At 38.1% G+C, this 16748-nt stretch overlaps 1 protein-coding gene across 3 annotated transcripts in view; it reads right to left on the bottom strand.

The window, feature by feature from the left end:
* Positions 1 to 15711, bottom strand: part of LOC145265394 (uncharacterized) — a 101849-nt gene extending 86138 nt beyond the window's left edge. For all 3 annotated transcript variants that reach the window (XM_080121213.1, XM_080121211.1, XM_080121210.1), the window contains exon 1: positions 8721 to 15711. In XM_080121213.1, coding sequence (XP_079977339.1) covers positions 8721 to 15573 — 6853 coding nt within the window. In that variant the 5' untranslated portion in view covers positions 15574 to 15711. The remainder of the gene's footprint in view (positions 1 to 8720) is intronic.
* Between the last annotated feature and the right edge of the window lie 1037 nt (positions 15712 to 16748).

A 16748-nucleotide genomic window follows, 5' to 3' on the forward strand; every position in this document is an offset into this window, starting at 1 on the left:
ATCAACGAAAAATTCTATTTTACAATAAACCAAAAAATCTATTTTTACAGTGAACCGAAAATTCTATTTTATAATGATACACAAAATATTTTACAATGAACCAAAGAATTATTTTACAATGAACCAAAAGGTCTATTTTACAATCGACTAAGAATTCTATTTTACAATGAACCAAAGAAATTATTTCACAATGAACCAAAAATTTTATTTTACAATCAACCAAAATTTTATTTTACAATGAACAAGAAAATCTATTTAACAATGAACCAACAATTCTATTGTTCTGTATTATCGTATTATCTTAATACAAAGTCAACTAATATACAAAGTAAATCAATCTATTTATCGATTTTTGCCATCGAGACAAAATTATGATCCATCAGTTCTTTTGGTGCATTGTTGCCGTGTATTCTTAAGAACAATAATATGCAGTTCGATTTAATTGCTTCAAAACATATTTTGACCGCGTTAGAATTATTTTTATACATACGTAATCTTTTTTAAAAAATAAAATTAATAAAAAGGCGTTACCTGGTATTCGTGAATGCAGAAATACTTGTCTTTGTTTAACAAAAATATTTTCGAAAAAAGACGACATAGTTTAAAAACAGAAACAAATAACACCTGGTCGGGACAAATACTTATTTATAAATTTAGAAGTGAAAAACAAGTGAAGCATGCATGGTCCCTGTGAGTGCACAGTGAACGAGGCATAAAAATATGACTAAGTTCAGCATTTGACCCCCCCCCATTTAGCTCCAAAATTCCCCAGGGGACGTCAAATCCTGGTGAAAATGGACAAATAGTGCCTAAACATATTTAAATTTGAGTTCAGCACCATGCAAAACTGCTAAATAGACATACACAGAAAATTTTGGACAAATATGGTAAAATAGTCCCAAAAATTGAGTGTTTTTATTAGCCCTAAAAGAGCCCCTGGGGCAAACCCAAGAGTTATTGCGAAGTATAGAAAAACAAAAATTACATAGAAATAAGTTAGTTACAATTTTTCCGAGAGTTTTATAAAAATCCAAGGCATCAGTTTTTTTTAATAAGCACAAAATTGTCAATTTTAGCCATTTTAACCCGAAAGGCACCCGTGGGGAGGGGGTGTCAACCAGAGTTCTCCCTGAAAATCCGTTCTGTTACTTTTTTACTCATATCATGTTGAATGTTTCTGCAAAATTTCAAAAAATTCTAAGTTGTAGTCATTGAGAAAAGTGCGGACACACGAACGGACGGACGAACGGACGAACGGACGGGCAAAGGTGAATTTACAGATCGACCCTCCTTTTGTGGAGGGATCAAAAAACGAAAATATCTATGGGATTTAAATTTCATGATTTAGTAAAAGATGTCTTATCGATTTTATAGCAAAACTGATTTTCTAAATTACATGGTTAGGAGCAAGGTGAAGTATCTATTCTGATACTGGGCTTCATCTTTTCTGTTACTGGTCAGTGAAGGAGAGGTCTTAATAGACTGAGGTAATTTTTAGTTTTTTCTCAATCCAGAGTGCTCCTTTGTGGAGAGCAGTATTTTCTTTTATGATAAAAACCGACCATTTAAAACCTAACTCTACCTACGTAGGGGAGAGGGGGGAAATAAATGTTAGTGACATGCAGCCTAGGTGGGTTGAACGAGCTTCCCCCATTTGAAAAACTTCATGGGAATATCATGTTCACAAGCGGCCCCTAGTTGCAAGTACATACCGTTCAGGGGGAGATGACAATATACCTCTGCCTACATAAAGTGCCTGATATTCAGAAATGGTCACCCATCTGGTACTGACCAGACTCAGCGTTGCTTAACTTCAGTGTGCCAACGGGATTATGCCGTATATAAGCAAGTAAATAGAGGGCATACTTTCATTAAAGTATTTTTCTAAACATGTACATATTTTGTTAAACGAAATTACAGAAGATGGAAGGATTGAATCAATTAGCAAAACCATAATGACGTCAAATATCCTCGTCTGCAACGAAACAACATACTTTTCCAAGAATTGCGCATTTGTTTCAATTTCATTTTTTGTAAATAGTTTCCTCTTTGCTTTACAAAAACCAGTGAACCATAATACTTGACCTTTGTCTATAAATATTAATACTCGCGAAAACTTAAAGGCTTCAAAATCATGAATTTATTTTGCGACAACAGTGACGATTATTATTTGCTCTGTTCCCACAAATAACTGGGAAATTTCATTCAAAATTATTTTTAAAAATTCTCTCTAAAAAAGAGAATGCAAATAAATGAAACCTTTCGTATCCCATTACTAAAAAAACAAAAAAAAAACACTAATGGTACCTTCCCAAATGTCAGAGTATTGTTGATGCGTGTATTTTACTTGCTAGATTGTTTACAACCACTTTGTAGTCAGACATTTTTAACAGACTTGCGCTTGAATGTACTGTTGGCGCCTGTATTGTTAGTGTCCGGGGGTTTACTCTTGGTACAAAAGCCAATGGAATATCAACCTTTGTTGCGATGACTTGTTCCCTTTTAACTAAGGCAAGGGTATCCAAACTACAGCCCGCATGCCAGATTCGGCCCACTAAAGTTTTCAATCGTCCCTGCGGAGCTCTTATGGAAAATGTAAAAATATTCAGGAAAAAATTTAAATGGAAATGTGTGAAAATAGTGTGGTGATTTTTTAATTTTTATTTATTTATTTATTTATTTATTTTTTTATTTATTTATTTATTTATTTTTCAGAAAATGATTAAAAGACTGGAGTTTGGGAGAAAAATTTCTCTGAAAAGTAAAATTAAAAAGCAAAACATCATAAAACGCGTCGAATTAATTTTATTTTTATTTTGACCCGCATAGCAATAAAAAGACAGTAATATGCCCTCCTCGTTTGGTGACCCCTGCAATATGGCTTTGGTCCTGTGAAGCTTTGTGTTCTCCCTTAGAGAATAGGCTAGTTTGTTGCTAATCGCCTGAGACGTCCCTATTGGGGAATGCCGGTCACTATCCGGGCATGTTTTGCTGGCCAGATTGCTCTACCTCTAGCATGCTAGCTCTTTAAACTCCAGTTTCGAACTCTGATATCAATTCATTCCACCGAGGGAGGGAGCCAAATACCGAATCCCCATTGCTTTCTTTTTTTTAATTTACTACAATTCTTTATTGCATTGCTAAACTGGATGATAGACTGCATCATCACTTGTACATTTTCGGTTGAAAAGAACTTTCTTTACAACATTATGCCTCTAAAAATCAGATATTAAATATTAAATCGCAATTCTGTTTTGTTAAAATCAAATCTATCTATACATTTATAAAAGTGAAAATGTGTGTGTGTGTGTGTGTGTGTGTGTGTGTGTGTGTGTGTGTGTGTGTGTGTGTGTCTGTGTGTGTCTGTGTGTGTCTGTGTGTTTACGTGTTTACATTTCCCTACCAAACAACTCTGTCAATTTTCGGTCTACAGACTCGTAATTTGACATACAGATTATTGAGATTTGGGAAAATCTTTTTAATTGGGTTTCGGCCAGAAATTTTGCTGTTAAGGGGTCAAAATTCAACGATTTGACATTTGAGAACTCTACCAAACTCCTCCGCCAATTTTGGGTCTAAACACATGAAATTTAAATATAGGTTACTTGGGCATGGATCTAACTTTATAATTTTACTTGAACTCAAAATAGTAAACGTTAAGGGGTCAAAATTGGGGTCAAAATTTAAAAAAAATGATATCTGCGGACTCTACCAAATAACTCAGCCAATTTTGTGTCTAAACATTTGAAATTTTACATAAAAGGTATTCAAACTTTCAGCAAGCTTTTTTAATCAGATTTGGGCGAAATTTTGACTGGCAAGATGTCAAAGTTTACAGAGTTGACATTTGCAGACTCTACAATTCTCCTCCGCCAATTTTGTGTCTAAACATTTGAAATTTTACATAAAAGGTATTCAAACTTTCAGCAAGCTTTTTTAATCAGATTTGGGCGAAATTTTGACTGGCAAGATGTCAAAGTTTACAGAGTTGACATTTGCAGACTCTACAATTCTCCTCCGCCAATTTTGTGTCTAAACATTTGAAATTTTACATAAAAGGTATTCAAACTTTCAGCAAGCTTTTTTAATCAGATTTGGGCGAAATTTTGACTGGCAAGATGTCAAAGTTTACAGAGTTGACATTTGCAGACTCTACAATTCTCCTCCGCCAATTTTGTGTCTAAACACTTGAAATTTTAGATATAGGTTACGTGGACATGGATCAAACATTATAATTTAATTTGAGCTCGAAACAATAAATGTTAAGGGGTCAAAGTTGTGGTCAAAGTTTTAAAAATGACCTCTGCGGTCTCTACCAACTTTTCTCTATGGTAGTTAAGGAAGTCACATAGAAAGGCATTATCGTATATATTTGCATTTTTAATATATATACATATATGCACATAAAGTTATGAACAGTACATAGGGCCTGAGCAAAGCCGGGCGGGACTGCCAGTATATCTATAAAAGTGAGAATGTGTATGTCTGTGAGGACACTTCTCAACCAATATACTCAACGAATTTTTTATCTACAAACTTGAAATTTAGTATATAGAGTATTCAGACACGTAGAAATCTTTTAAATCGGGCTTCGTCCAGAAAAGGGGCTGCTAAGGGGTCAAAACTGAAAATTTAATACTTGGGGGGTGATTGGATTTTTATCTGTTTGTCGACTGTTTCACGAGTCTGCATGCCCGAATCGTTTACATTATATTAAGAATAAGTAGGTTTGAAAACACTTTTTTGCAACTTGTCAAGCTGACCTAATGGTTATCGTACTTGACTCATTGTCTTTGGATTTTGGTTTCGATCTCAGCTCGAGTATTTTTTTTATGTACAAGAAGTTAACTGGTTAGAAAAAAACATAATATTCGCATGCACATGTCTCAGTTGTATTCCATTTTTTTTTTTACTCATGTTTTAAAAGGAATTTAACGTTACGTTTAATACCGGGCAATGCCGGGCACATCAATAATCTTGCTTATTTGCAATTTTGTTTGCTAGATTGTTTAAGACCACTTTACTGTCAGACTTTTTAACAAACTTGCGTTGAACCTACTGTTGGCACACGTGTTGCTGTTGCGTTTAGTTATGCCGAATCCATCGGTTAATAACCATTCAGTTCCGAAATTTTAACATTATTTATTTTGTTTATAAACGATGTTTCAAAGGACATCTATATATATAAAAGCCAAACGTCTGTGTGTATGTATGTATGTTTGTTTGTAACGCTAAAACTTTTGAAAGACGAAACCAAACTTGACAAATTTGATATCATATCGAAGCCCCATCACCCGGATGACAAATATCGAAATTTCACGTCAAACGGACCACTAGAAGTTGGTCAACTGATCAGTTATCTTCTAGGGGGACCCCCAAAAAACCTGTCATTTTCTATATATATAAAAGAAAAATGTTTGTTTGTAACGCTGAAAGATTCCTCTCCCCTAAGAATAAAACATATGTTCAATATCTGCTTTTGTTTTTTTCATTGTTTATACGGTCCCGAGCAACGCCGGGTAGCCCTGCTAGTCTATAATATAAATCCCACCTGTCTGTTTAAATGTATGTATGTATGTATGTATGTATGTATGTATGCCTAAAACTTTCGACAGAGACGATGGATTTTTACAAGATCGGTATCATTTTGAACCACGACATCTCGAACGACAAATATCGAAAAATTGGCCCAAAACATTAATTCCTTCATCCTCAACAAGACAGTTTTCTACAAAAAAGGGGTCCTTTTTTTTTTTGCGAGCCATTTTTCCAAGTCATCGTATCGGTTGAATTGACTTAACCTAATTTTAACTTTCCGTACTTCCGGTCGCGTCATGGAGTAGCGGTAAGACGTCAGATTTTCTTTCATTTTCTTTTCCGTCTTCGTGTCACGGGTTCGAGCCTGCTTACTATAACTTATTTTTTTTATTATTTTTAACTTTTTTTTTTTTTTGCTCAGCACACACCTCCAAACACCTGGACAATGCCGGGCAGCACGGCTAGCTTGTTATATAATAAAGTAATCAGATTACGATTGCAAAAAAAAAATGTGCGAACATTATTATTTTGTTATGCTGTCAAAATCAAAGAATGTTTATACATATGTTCACGTGTTTTATGTTTTGCTTTGATATAACAGTGCTGGTAAAGGTTTCCTAGTGAGAGAAAGAGGGGGGACGTAAAAAACAAGAACAGAGAGAGAAAAATGGGGAGGTAGTGAAAATGAAAATGACACACCTTGGTGAGTATATGAACTGAGATAACAGATATATAGATAAATATAAACACATAGATAGATAGATAGATAGATAGATAGATAGATAGATAGATAGGTAGATAGATATAAATTCACTGATATATATATATATATAGACAGAGAGAGAGAGAGAGAAATATATATATATATATATATATATATATATATATATATATATATATATATATATATATATGTATATATATATATATAACAGAAAAATATTATTATTGAAAATGTTTTCAAATTTTCTAAATGACATTATAAACCTATAAGGAAGGTATACAAAATTTTAATTATCCGTAAAGGAGTACAAATACACAAGAAATACCTTATTCCAGTTTCGGAAAATGCCATTTTTCTTATTAGAGGAAAGAGGTTTGCAAAAGTTTTGCAGGTTAATGCATTAAAAGAAACTACAAATATGAAATTAATCATACTTGCATCAAAAATGTTATTTAACAGTTAGTGACATAGAGATGAAGAAAGTAAGGGGAAAGAAGGAAGTAAAATCATATGCATCTTCAATTATAGTTCACCCTTTATTCATACCAATCCTTTCATTTATGAAGCTCGATGTAAAACTACAGAGCGTATACAAACAAATGATAAAAATTATGTATTCTAAATTTAAAGATGTTGTCAATCTTACCGTTTATTTCTTTAAGCATGTTAAAATGTTCAATTCTTGACTGCACCTGTTTCGTAGCGGAGAATTATTCATGTAATTATTATGTCAATTTTTTAAATTTATTCCGCCCTTAACTCATCAGAAGAATGGGAACTCATTGACTTTACAAGAAAATAAAGGAATATCGGCATGATTACAAAATCCGGAAATCAGAAGAGAATTTGCAATTGCGTTTTCTTTTAGTTATACTATATATATATATATATATATATATATATATATATATATATGTGTGTGTGTGTGTGTGTGTGTGTGTGTGTGTGTGTGTGTGTGTGGAGAGAGAGACAGACAGACAGAAATAAAGAAATAAGAAGGAAATGGAACAGCGTCACACTTTTTACAAGAAAATGTTCAAATATTTGTACTCGTGTTTTTGTTTTCTTAATTGCATTCTTCCAGAGGAAGTCTAGAAATAAAGACGATACATTGATGAACACATAACTCGGTTTGTTTCTTTTTATTTCTCTATTTCGTCGGAATACTATTTCCATCATTCTCATCATATATATATATATATATATATATATATATATATATATATATAAAGGAGACACAAATTATATATATATATATATATATATAATTTGTGTCTTCTTTTTGAAAATTAAATATGTTTTTAACTCTTGTTAAAGTGTTTTACCATGCTTTATAAATTCTTTGTTCTTATTATAAGCTCTATTTTCTATTTAGTTTTATTGAGCTTTTACATCTGCTTAGGATTAATTTATAAATATTAAGTCTTTAATATTTATAATATATTTTAAGTTTGCTATTTTTTATTATCTTTGTAAACTTAATTGTAATTCTCATTTCATTGTGTGTATATATATATATATATATATATATATATATATATATATATATATGGATGGGTGTGCGCGCGTGCGCGTGTGTGTGTGTGTGTGTTTGTGTGTGCGTGTGCATGTGTGCGTAGCTAATTCTCCATAAGAATGTTTATACACTACCCAGATCTACTCATGTGCGCTGAGTACGTTCTGTAAGTAAATACTGAAACAAAAAATATCAACATAATATACGTAATATATAATCTAAGTGTGTGTATATATATATATATATATATATATATATATATATATACTAGCAAAGATACCTGACCTTACTCGTGATTGAATGATGACCAACGAATCAGTAAAATCGCCCTATTTTTCAATCAAATCGATTAATCGCCTGCTCGAGTTGGGGATCTATTGCGGTACTCCTAGAGTTCCTATGCCTCCCGCAGTAACTTAATCCGCAATACATTGTAGGCTACATAGCACTGTAGATGACCTGCTGTTGGTTTTATAAAATTATTTTTATATAAGATGGCTTTTTTTATATATAAGATGGTTTACAATGCAATTTATATAAGATGGTTTACAATGCAAAATTACAAGTATCATGAATCAGTTGTGCTCTAAACAGAAACATCCATTTAGAAGGCGCTCCTGCCATATAAAAGAACCGATTGTTGGTTTTATATGCCTAGCCTTCTTGTTTGTACGCTGATAATGGCTTAAATTTCAGTTTAAAGAGAGAGAGAGAGGGGGGAGGTAGAGAGATAGAGTTGCATAGATGAACTATGATTAAATTATAGGTAGATAGATAGATAGATAGATAGATAGATAGATAGATAGATAGATAGATAGATATAGACAGAGAAAGATGGGTGAGAAAAGTTTCATGAAGACAAAATTGAAGTCATATTCTAAGATCACCATCCAACACAAAAAAGAAACATTAAATAAAAATACTAAAGAAAATCGTTCCTACCTGCATGCCCCGATCGAACCCTGACTCCGTATCTCAGACGTTCAATTTGCGGTATCACACCGATGGCTGAAGGTGCTTTATTCTCGCTGGACTCGAAACACACCCACCTCTTCTGTTCTGTGTCACCCGCTACATCCAGAAAAGAGCCCCCTTCCGATGTGTCCGCAAACTCGCCGCTGTTGTTCGGCAAGCCGGCCTGATTACACTCAGAGGATCCATCCGGGAAGCTGCTTCCGCCCGGCTCATCCCTGACCCCCATTGGGAGCAGTTTCAATTCACCCTCTGTGTCTAATACAGCCTCGCCTTCTCCAACAGCATCCATCGTCATCAAACCGTACCCATAACTGTAGCTATCATTCACGTCGCCACGTACTGAAGGTACAATCACGGCCTCCTCCACAGCCTCTAGCCTTGCTTCGACCACACCATCTACCTCGTACTGAGCGCTGAATGAACTCCATGCGGGTCCTATTGATGAAGAGCCATCAAGGGATGTAATCATATCTTCATCATACATTGATGAGTAACGGGAATCGTCGAATGGTTGTCTCCCATTTATAATACGAGTTCGAATCTCGGGCACGATTGGAATTTCTTCAGTCTCATCAGTTTGGACCATTAGAACCTCTTCTTCAACTCCTGTACCTCGCGGGCTTATAACAGCTGCGTAACATACGCTAGTTACATTGTGAGAAATGATATCATCACCCTGGAACTGTTCAGGGGTTTCGCTTTCCTGTCCAGTTCCATCGCCAGTTGTTTCATTCATCGAATAAATATTTTGTTCCGCCAGACTTTCGACCACCTCTCCTTGTGTTTCGTCTTTTTTCTCGCTAGGGGAGCTATACGGACTACTCTGTATTTCCTGTACAGGCGAAGATACACTATACTCGACGTTGTTACTTTCTACCGGAGATTGCTTTTCGTAGTCGAGCTCCTGCTCAACCGTTAGAGTATTTCCATTATCAAACTCCTGCCCAACTGTCAGAGTATTTTCGTTGTATATCGTGCTTGTAAGGTGTAGATCAACAGGCCTCCTGGCTGAACAATCTGCTGGGGCAGACGAAGTACTTTGCCAGGAAAGCTCCTCAGGTGTATCTCTTTCAATGCCGGCCTCCTTCTCATCTTCCTGTTGACTGAAGTTCCAATCTTGATTGCCAAAAGCAGCCATATTGTCTACACCGAAACAGGCATCTTCGTCATCAACATCTTGGGCATAACTCGTCCCCTGATCAACGGGACTTTCCTTCATATCATACTCAGTAGAATTCTCTTTGAGGTCGACTTCTTCGATTTTAAAGTCGCTATTTTTTTCTAACGGTTCGTCGGTATCTTTATCCAGCGGATCCACCAGTCGCTCGTCTATATAATCTCCTTTATCGACGTCATAGTCAGTAACGGAGTATCCGCTTTCTTCAATATTGTAGGTGGCGTTAGTATCACCGCTATATTCGCCAGTTTTATCGCCATAATCTTGACTTTCTCCCGCCTCGACAATGTATTTGGTTTCGACAGGAGTGCTGTCACCATAACGCGGATATGTATCCTGTCGTGTGTAGGCGTCATTCGCCGAATAGTCGTTCAGTTTTGATTCCGACATCTCGTATTCTTTATTGTACGATTCTTTCGCTTCGACTTCGAATTCGATATTTCTATTGGAATCGTCCGTGTAAGTTTGATTGTATTCCCCTCCATACTTCTCGCCATCTTGTTGCCCGTACGCGTTATCTGTCTCGAAGGTGACATTATAATCGTTACTGTAATTTCTATTCCCATCGTCCTCGGCGTCTCCCTCTTCTTTCTGAGCATCGCTACCCACCGGACTCCAAGTTTCAATTTTGGCCACATAACCATCTTCGTAACTTTCTTTACTTTCAAGCGACTCGTTCCAATTCATAGTTTGCTCTTCTTGGTTTATCTCTTTGTTAAACGACTGTGTTTGCTCATCGCCATATTCACCATCTTTGTAACCGGCCCATTCATCGATAGATGGCGCTTTCTCGAAATCTGCTACATCTTCGGTTTTCATTGGCGACTGATCCATTGGGTTCGAAGTTTCATAAGCGTTGTAGTTTGAAACGAAGCCTCTATTACCAATAGAATCCGTTTCACCAGTGTAACCGAATTCTTTGTGATAACTTTCATAATCATCTCTAATTTCTGAACCTTCGTTCAAATTGTCAGTTCCAAGGTTCGGCTCTCTCCATTGGGTGTCGCTGGTCTCCGCTGTGATGGTAGCGTCCGCGTTCAAATACCTTCCAGATTCGGGCTGGTTGGAATCAATATTGTATGAAAATTCGACCTGGTTAGAATTCGTATTGTCTAAGATTTCAACTGGGTCAACATCTGCATTCTCAGAATATTGGCCCTGGTTCGAATCGACATTATATGAATATTCGACCTTGTTAGAATCCATGCTATCTAAATATTCGACACGATCGTCACCCGTGTTGTCAGAATATTGTCGCTGACTAGAATCCATAGTGTATGAATACTCCACCTGGTTGCCATCCGTATTCTCGGAATATTGACCCTGGTTAGAATCGATATTGTATGAATATTCCACGGGGTCGCCATCCGTGTGGTCAGAATAGTGGTCCTTGCTAGAATCCATAGTGTATGAATATTCCACCGGGTTACCATCCGTATTGTCAGAATATTGTCCCTGGCTAGAATCCATATTGTATGAATATTTTACGGCATCGCCATCCATATTGTCAGAATATTGTCCCTGGCTAGAATCAATATTGTATGAATATTCCACCGGGTTGCCATCCGTATTGTCAGAATATTGCCCCTGGCTAGAATCCATATTATATGAATATTCAACTGGGTTAGAATCTGTATTCTCGGAATATTGGAACTGGTTTGAATCCATATTGTTAGCATCAATATTTTCAGATTGTTCCATGTATGAATATTGATTCTGATTGGCATCCACATTGCTAGATTGTTCGACTTCGTTAGTATCAAGTCTGTCAGAATGTTGGATTTGATCATCATATATATTGACCGAATAGTCTTCCTTGTACGAATCCATATTGTCAAACTGTGGGACTTGGTCAGCATCAGCGTTGTCAGAATGTCCGACGACATTATCATCCAGATTGTCCGAACAGTCAAACTGGTTATTATCCATGTTTGAATTTTCCTCAAGGGTCGAAGTGTTGTTCAAATCATAATCAGTGTCAATCCGGATGGTGTCCGCATTCACATCGGTATTAGTTCCAATGTTGTCTGTGTAGATGGCGTTCGTATCGCTGTCTGTTTTAGTATCTTGGTAATCCATGGTTGGAGAGACGAGTTTTACCGTGGGACAGCTCTCTTCTAAACTGTGTGATGTCGGGCTAATGTAATCAGCGTCTGGTTGCGTTTTGTCAACAGTATCAGGGGAGCTGTAGTCCCCACCGAGTGGAGGAGAAGAGGGGTCTTCTAATGATTTGTTGTTTAGGGTTGACGGTGATTGTTCAGAGCCGGGCACCTGGCCGTAATTTCGGTCAGTATTTTTATCCTCGGGACCCTCGTATTGTTGGTAATTGTCAATTGGATTGCAACTGGCTGGGTTTGCTCCCCAGGAGTCTCCCGTAAAAGAGGCAGCGACAAGCGTCTCCTCGGTAAGTCTGGTTGCTTCTCGATCGACGCTGCAAAACTCGTCATTAGAGTTATTAAAACCGTTGTTGTTGTTGTTGTTGTTGTCTTCGTCAAGATTCTTCTCTTCCCCCTCGAAGTTGTCGTTGTTGTTATTACCGGTCTCTTCGTAACCACCACCACCGCCGCCGCCGTCGCGAACACCGCCGCCACCACCGTCGTCGTAATACCTCTGACTGTAATCGTCGGGGTAGTGTTTGTAAGCTAACTCTGTCGTCGGTGAGTGATAAGTTTCAGGTGAAGCAGTGCTCCCACCCCTCTCGTCGGTGGTGTCACCGGCTACAGTCGTCCATAAGTGGTGCCCCGGTGTTGTTGCGCCCGCATTGCTCTCTTCTACCTTCTCCTGCCATTCGACTGTCGGTGGGACACCGCCACCCTCCCCAACTTCTTCGACTTCTTCCTCTTCCATCCGCCCGCTGCATGTTGCCATAGCTGTTACGACATCTCCTTCCTCGACACTTGTTGTCGGGTTGACCTGCCCCTTCTCGCGGTGTGCCAACCCGACCTCTCGCTCCTCTTCGCCTCCTCCAGTCTCCTCGTGGGGTTGCATCACGGGATTACTGCTGCCGCTGCTGGAATCATTCGAGTTCACGCTGTCTTTGGACCGATCACGTTTTCTACCTTTATGTCGCCTTTTTCGATGCCGGCCGCCCGATCGACTCTCCTTTGAACCCTGCCTCCTCAAATTTGATGGGGAGCCTGACCCAGATGCTTCATCTCCACCTCCTCCCTTCTGTCCTCCCCCTTGATTCTTCGACGAACCAGCACCGTCCCAAGACGACCCTTCCTCCGCCGAATACATCTCCTCGCAAGAATCGTCTCTCAAGTCCGTCACACGTTCCAAACCCGACCGAGTCTGGTCGCGCTCTTTCGGGTAAGTTTTCGCTAGTGAGCCGTCGTCCGTCCACCTATCGTACGTGGTTGTTGTGACCCCGGCTTTTGGCATCTGACCTCTGTCCACGTCGATGTTACGATCCGTCGTCGAACTGCTCGACCAGTGTTCTTTTGCGTTCTCGCTTTGCTTGCCCGGGTAAGGTGGGTAATCGCTATTAAACTCGGTTGATTGATACCCTAATGACGAGTTGATAATAGTTGCTGTTCTGTTCTCGTCCAGTCTGTAGCCACCGTCCACACGTACGTCACCTTCCACCCCGACATCGCTTCGGTAATTACCAGTTTGTTGATCGGGTGACGAGAAAGGAAATTCTTGGCACACGTCAATACCTTGTTGTGAGTAAAACTGACTCGCGTACGACTCTCTTTTTTCTACTTTAGTTTCCATCATTCTTTCTTCCTCTATTTCTCTATGTTCTCCTTTCTCTCTATAATTTACACCACTCTCCTTCTCTTTCTCTTCTTCTTGTTGTTTTTTGTCTTTTTCTTGTTCTTTATTTCTCATATAGTAGTCCTCGTCCTCAATTTTTGAATGCACCATATCTTCCATGTTTTTATTGTAATACTCAAGCCGCCCATCTTCTTTTTCTGACCACTCAACCGTGCTAGATCCAGGTTTATCGTGTAAATATTGCCAGCCCTGATCTGGACTCATATATTTCATATCGATCCCAGCGGACGTCATACTGTCTATGCGTCGATCTCTTTCCCCATAGTCTTGTCCAACATCACCGTAGTTTCCACGATATAAACATACGTTTCCTAAATGGTCTCCGGCCAGCTGAAGTGATCTTGGCCGGCCGGAATCCATCCGGCTCTGCTCATAATACTGTGTAGTCCTGGTTGTGGTATCCATATCAACTACTCCTGGACTTCGACAAGGGTCATCTTCTTGGAGGAATTCACTCTCAAACCGGTCAGTTTTAGCTTTCTTCTCAACTCCGTCGCCCTCCTCATCATTCTTTTCTTTGCTCGACTGGCGATTCTCTCGCTTTCTCCGGCGGGTATCCGGACTATGACTAAAGGCTTTTTTGGTCGCGGCACTGGCAGCGGCAACCGCAGCTTCTGTCGACGAAGGTAAGGTTGTGGTCGGGGTAGCCACTTCGACGGCAACTTCTTCGGTTTCCTCTTCTTCATCGACATCATCCCATATTGTTTTTATTTTCGTTTTTGTCCACTGGGTGGTTCCTTTCGGCGTGGTCATGGTTGTCGTTGTCGTAGTGGTGGTTGTGGTGGTCATGGCGTCTTCATCCGATTCTTCCCGAGAGTCATCATCTTCAGCCAATTTCCCACCTTCTTCGAGGTGTTCGTAACGAAGTCGGGTCGTAGTTGCCGTTGAGCTTCTCGTCTCCCCATCCTCGGGTATGTTCATTTCCAGAGACTGGGGTTCGAGTACTGTCAGGTCTCTGCTGGCGTTGTAACTGCTACTGATAATACTACTAATTCGGTCGGTCTTATTTAGTCTGTCAGGGACGGATAACGAAAGTACATCTCCATAGGTTGAATCCTGGGAAAATGAGGTTGATTCCGAACCACTGTTTTTTTCACTGTCCCCGACGCTGTACCGACTAGTTCTTTTCTTGTTCCCCTTACGTTTACGAGACGGGCTACGTAATGTTTCGTGGGACACAAGTCTAGTTTCAAGCGTGCCACTGGGCGTAGAGTAAAGAATATAAGTTGTCGTATCTCCAGTTATTTCTTCTTCATCATCATCTTCCTCTTCTTCGACATCGTCTTCTTCGTTGTCATGAGGTTCTTCCTTGATCTCCCCTGCCTGGAATTGAACCTCTCTCGCATCTCTAAAACCTCTCGGCGATGCCATTGTAGCCGAGTCAACACGGGCACCGGACTGCAGGTTTTGAAAACTCGAAGATGACGACGCGTCCTGGTTGAAGAGGCGCTGGTGGTCGCTTGCTGCGTTTGTCGAGACAGTCCCCCGTTCGCCAGGAGCCGGCAGCGACGAGTGGGGCGGCCAGAGGTGCAAATTAGACTCCAACTTGGCCTGCACGTCTTTACGGGCGGTCGCGTCTCGCCAGCTCATTCGCTGAAGTTCCCTCTCGCACTTGTGGCATAGATAAGCGGACGGTAAAGTCGTATCCAACTCTAGGCCCAAGCGAGACTCAATTAGACCGTCCAAGGGCTGGTGTTCGTCAAATATATATTTATACGGAATGTGTTCCGTTTTCAAATTGGTTCTACAAAACAAACACCAGGGGTCTTCATCGGCCGATGGATTCAGATGGGATTGATATTTGATAATCGAACTTTCGTAATGATCGATCGATGACGTAGTTGGTGATTGATTGGACATATTTTTTATATTTATCAGTTATTATTGCACTGATATCGTAATTACAGCAAATCAGTTGTTTTTTAAATTATTTAGCAATAAAATATTAAATCCAGTGTAAAAAAAATATATATTTTAAAAAAAAATGAATAAATAATTAAGTTTTCATTTATTACGAAATGATCTGATCAAAGCAGAGTATGTTATTATCCCGTTTTTCACGAAAACTTCGGGGCAGTTACCTTCGTAATTTATACAGTTAATAGCTGAATGAATATGTGTGTAATAAGTTTTATATATGTGTAATTAATTTCATATTAATTATATTATCTATATATGTATATATATGTTATATATATATACATGTATGTGTACGCTATATACCAATTTATATGTGTGTGTGTGTGTGTATGTGTGTTATACACTAATTTTATGTATGTGTAAATGTAATCAATTTTACAATTGTATAAATGTATACTCACATAAATATATATTTACGGATATATAAATATATATTTATATATGCAATTAGTTTATATGATGTGTGTACGTATGTTTAAATGGGGGGGGGGTGGAGAAGTAGGAATAAAGTGCGTATCTTTTTGCATTAAAACGAAAAATATATCAATGAAATATATATGCATACAATTTCCAAATATATAAACGTCAAATATCCACTATATATATATATATATATATATATATATATATATATATATATATATTCACTTTGTTGCTATGTATGTATGTATGTATGTATGTATGTATGTATGTATGTATGTATGTATGTATCTATTTATCTATCTATCACTTGTTTCTTTTATTTACTATGTATCTTCCAGTTGATCGTTCTATCTGTATATTTCTCTATCGGACTTTATATATATATATATATATATATATATATATATATATATATATATGTGTGTGTGTGTGTGTGTGTGTGTGTGTGTGTGTGTGTGTGTGTGTGTGTGTGTGTGTGTGTGTGTGTGTGCGATCTATCTGTATGTCAGTCTTTCTATTTATCTAGTTTATTCGAGTCTAACTATCTGTCTAGTTATCTATCTTTCTATTTCAATCTCTCTCCCTCCCTCTCTCCCTCTCTCCCTCTCCCTCTCTCTCTCTCTCTCTCTCTCTCTCTCTCTCTCTCTCTATTTGTCCTAATAACCTGTTTGAACTTTTATTACAAGCTTACG

Source organism: Euprymna scolopes, chromosome 40, assembly GCF_053919585.1.
Source record: "Euprymna scolopes isolate OS-2025 chromosome 40, ASM5391958v1, whole genome shotgun sequence".
NCBI lineage: Eukaryota > Metazoa > Mollusca > Cephalopoda > Sepiida > Sepiolidae > Euprymna > Euprymna scolopes.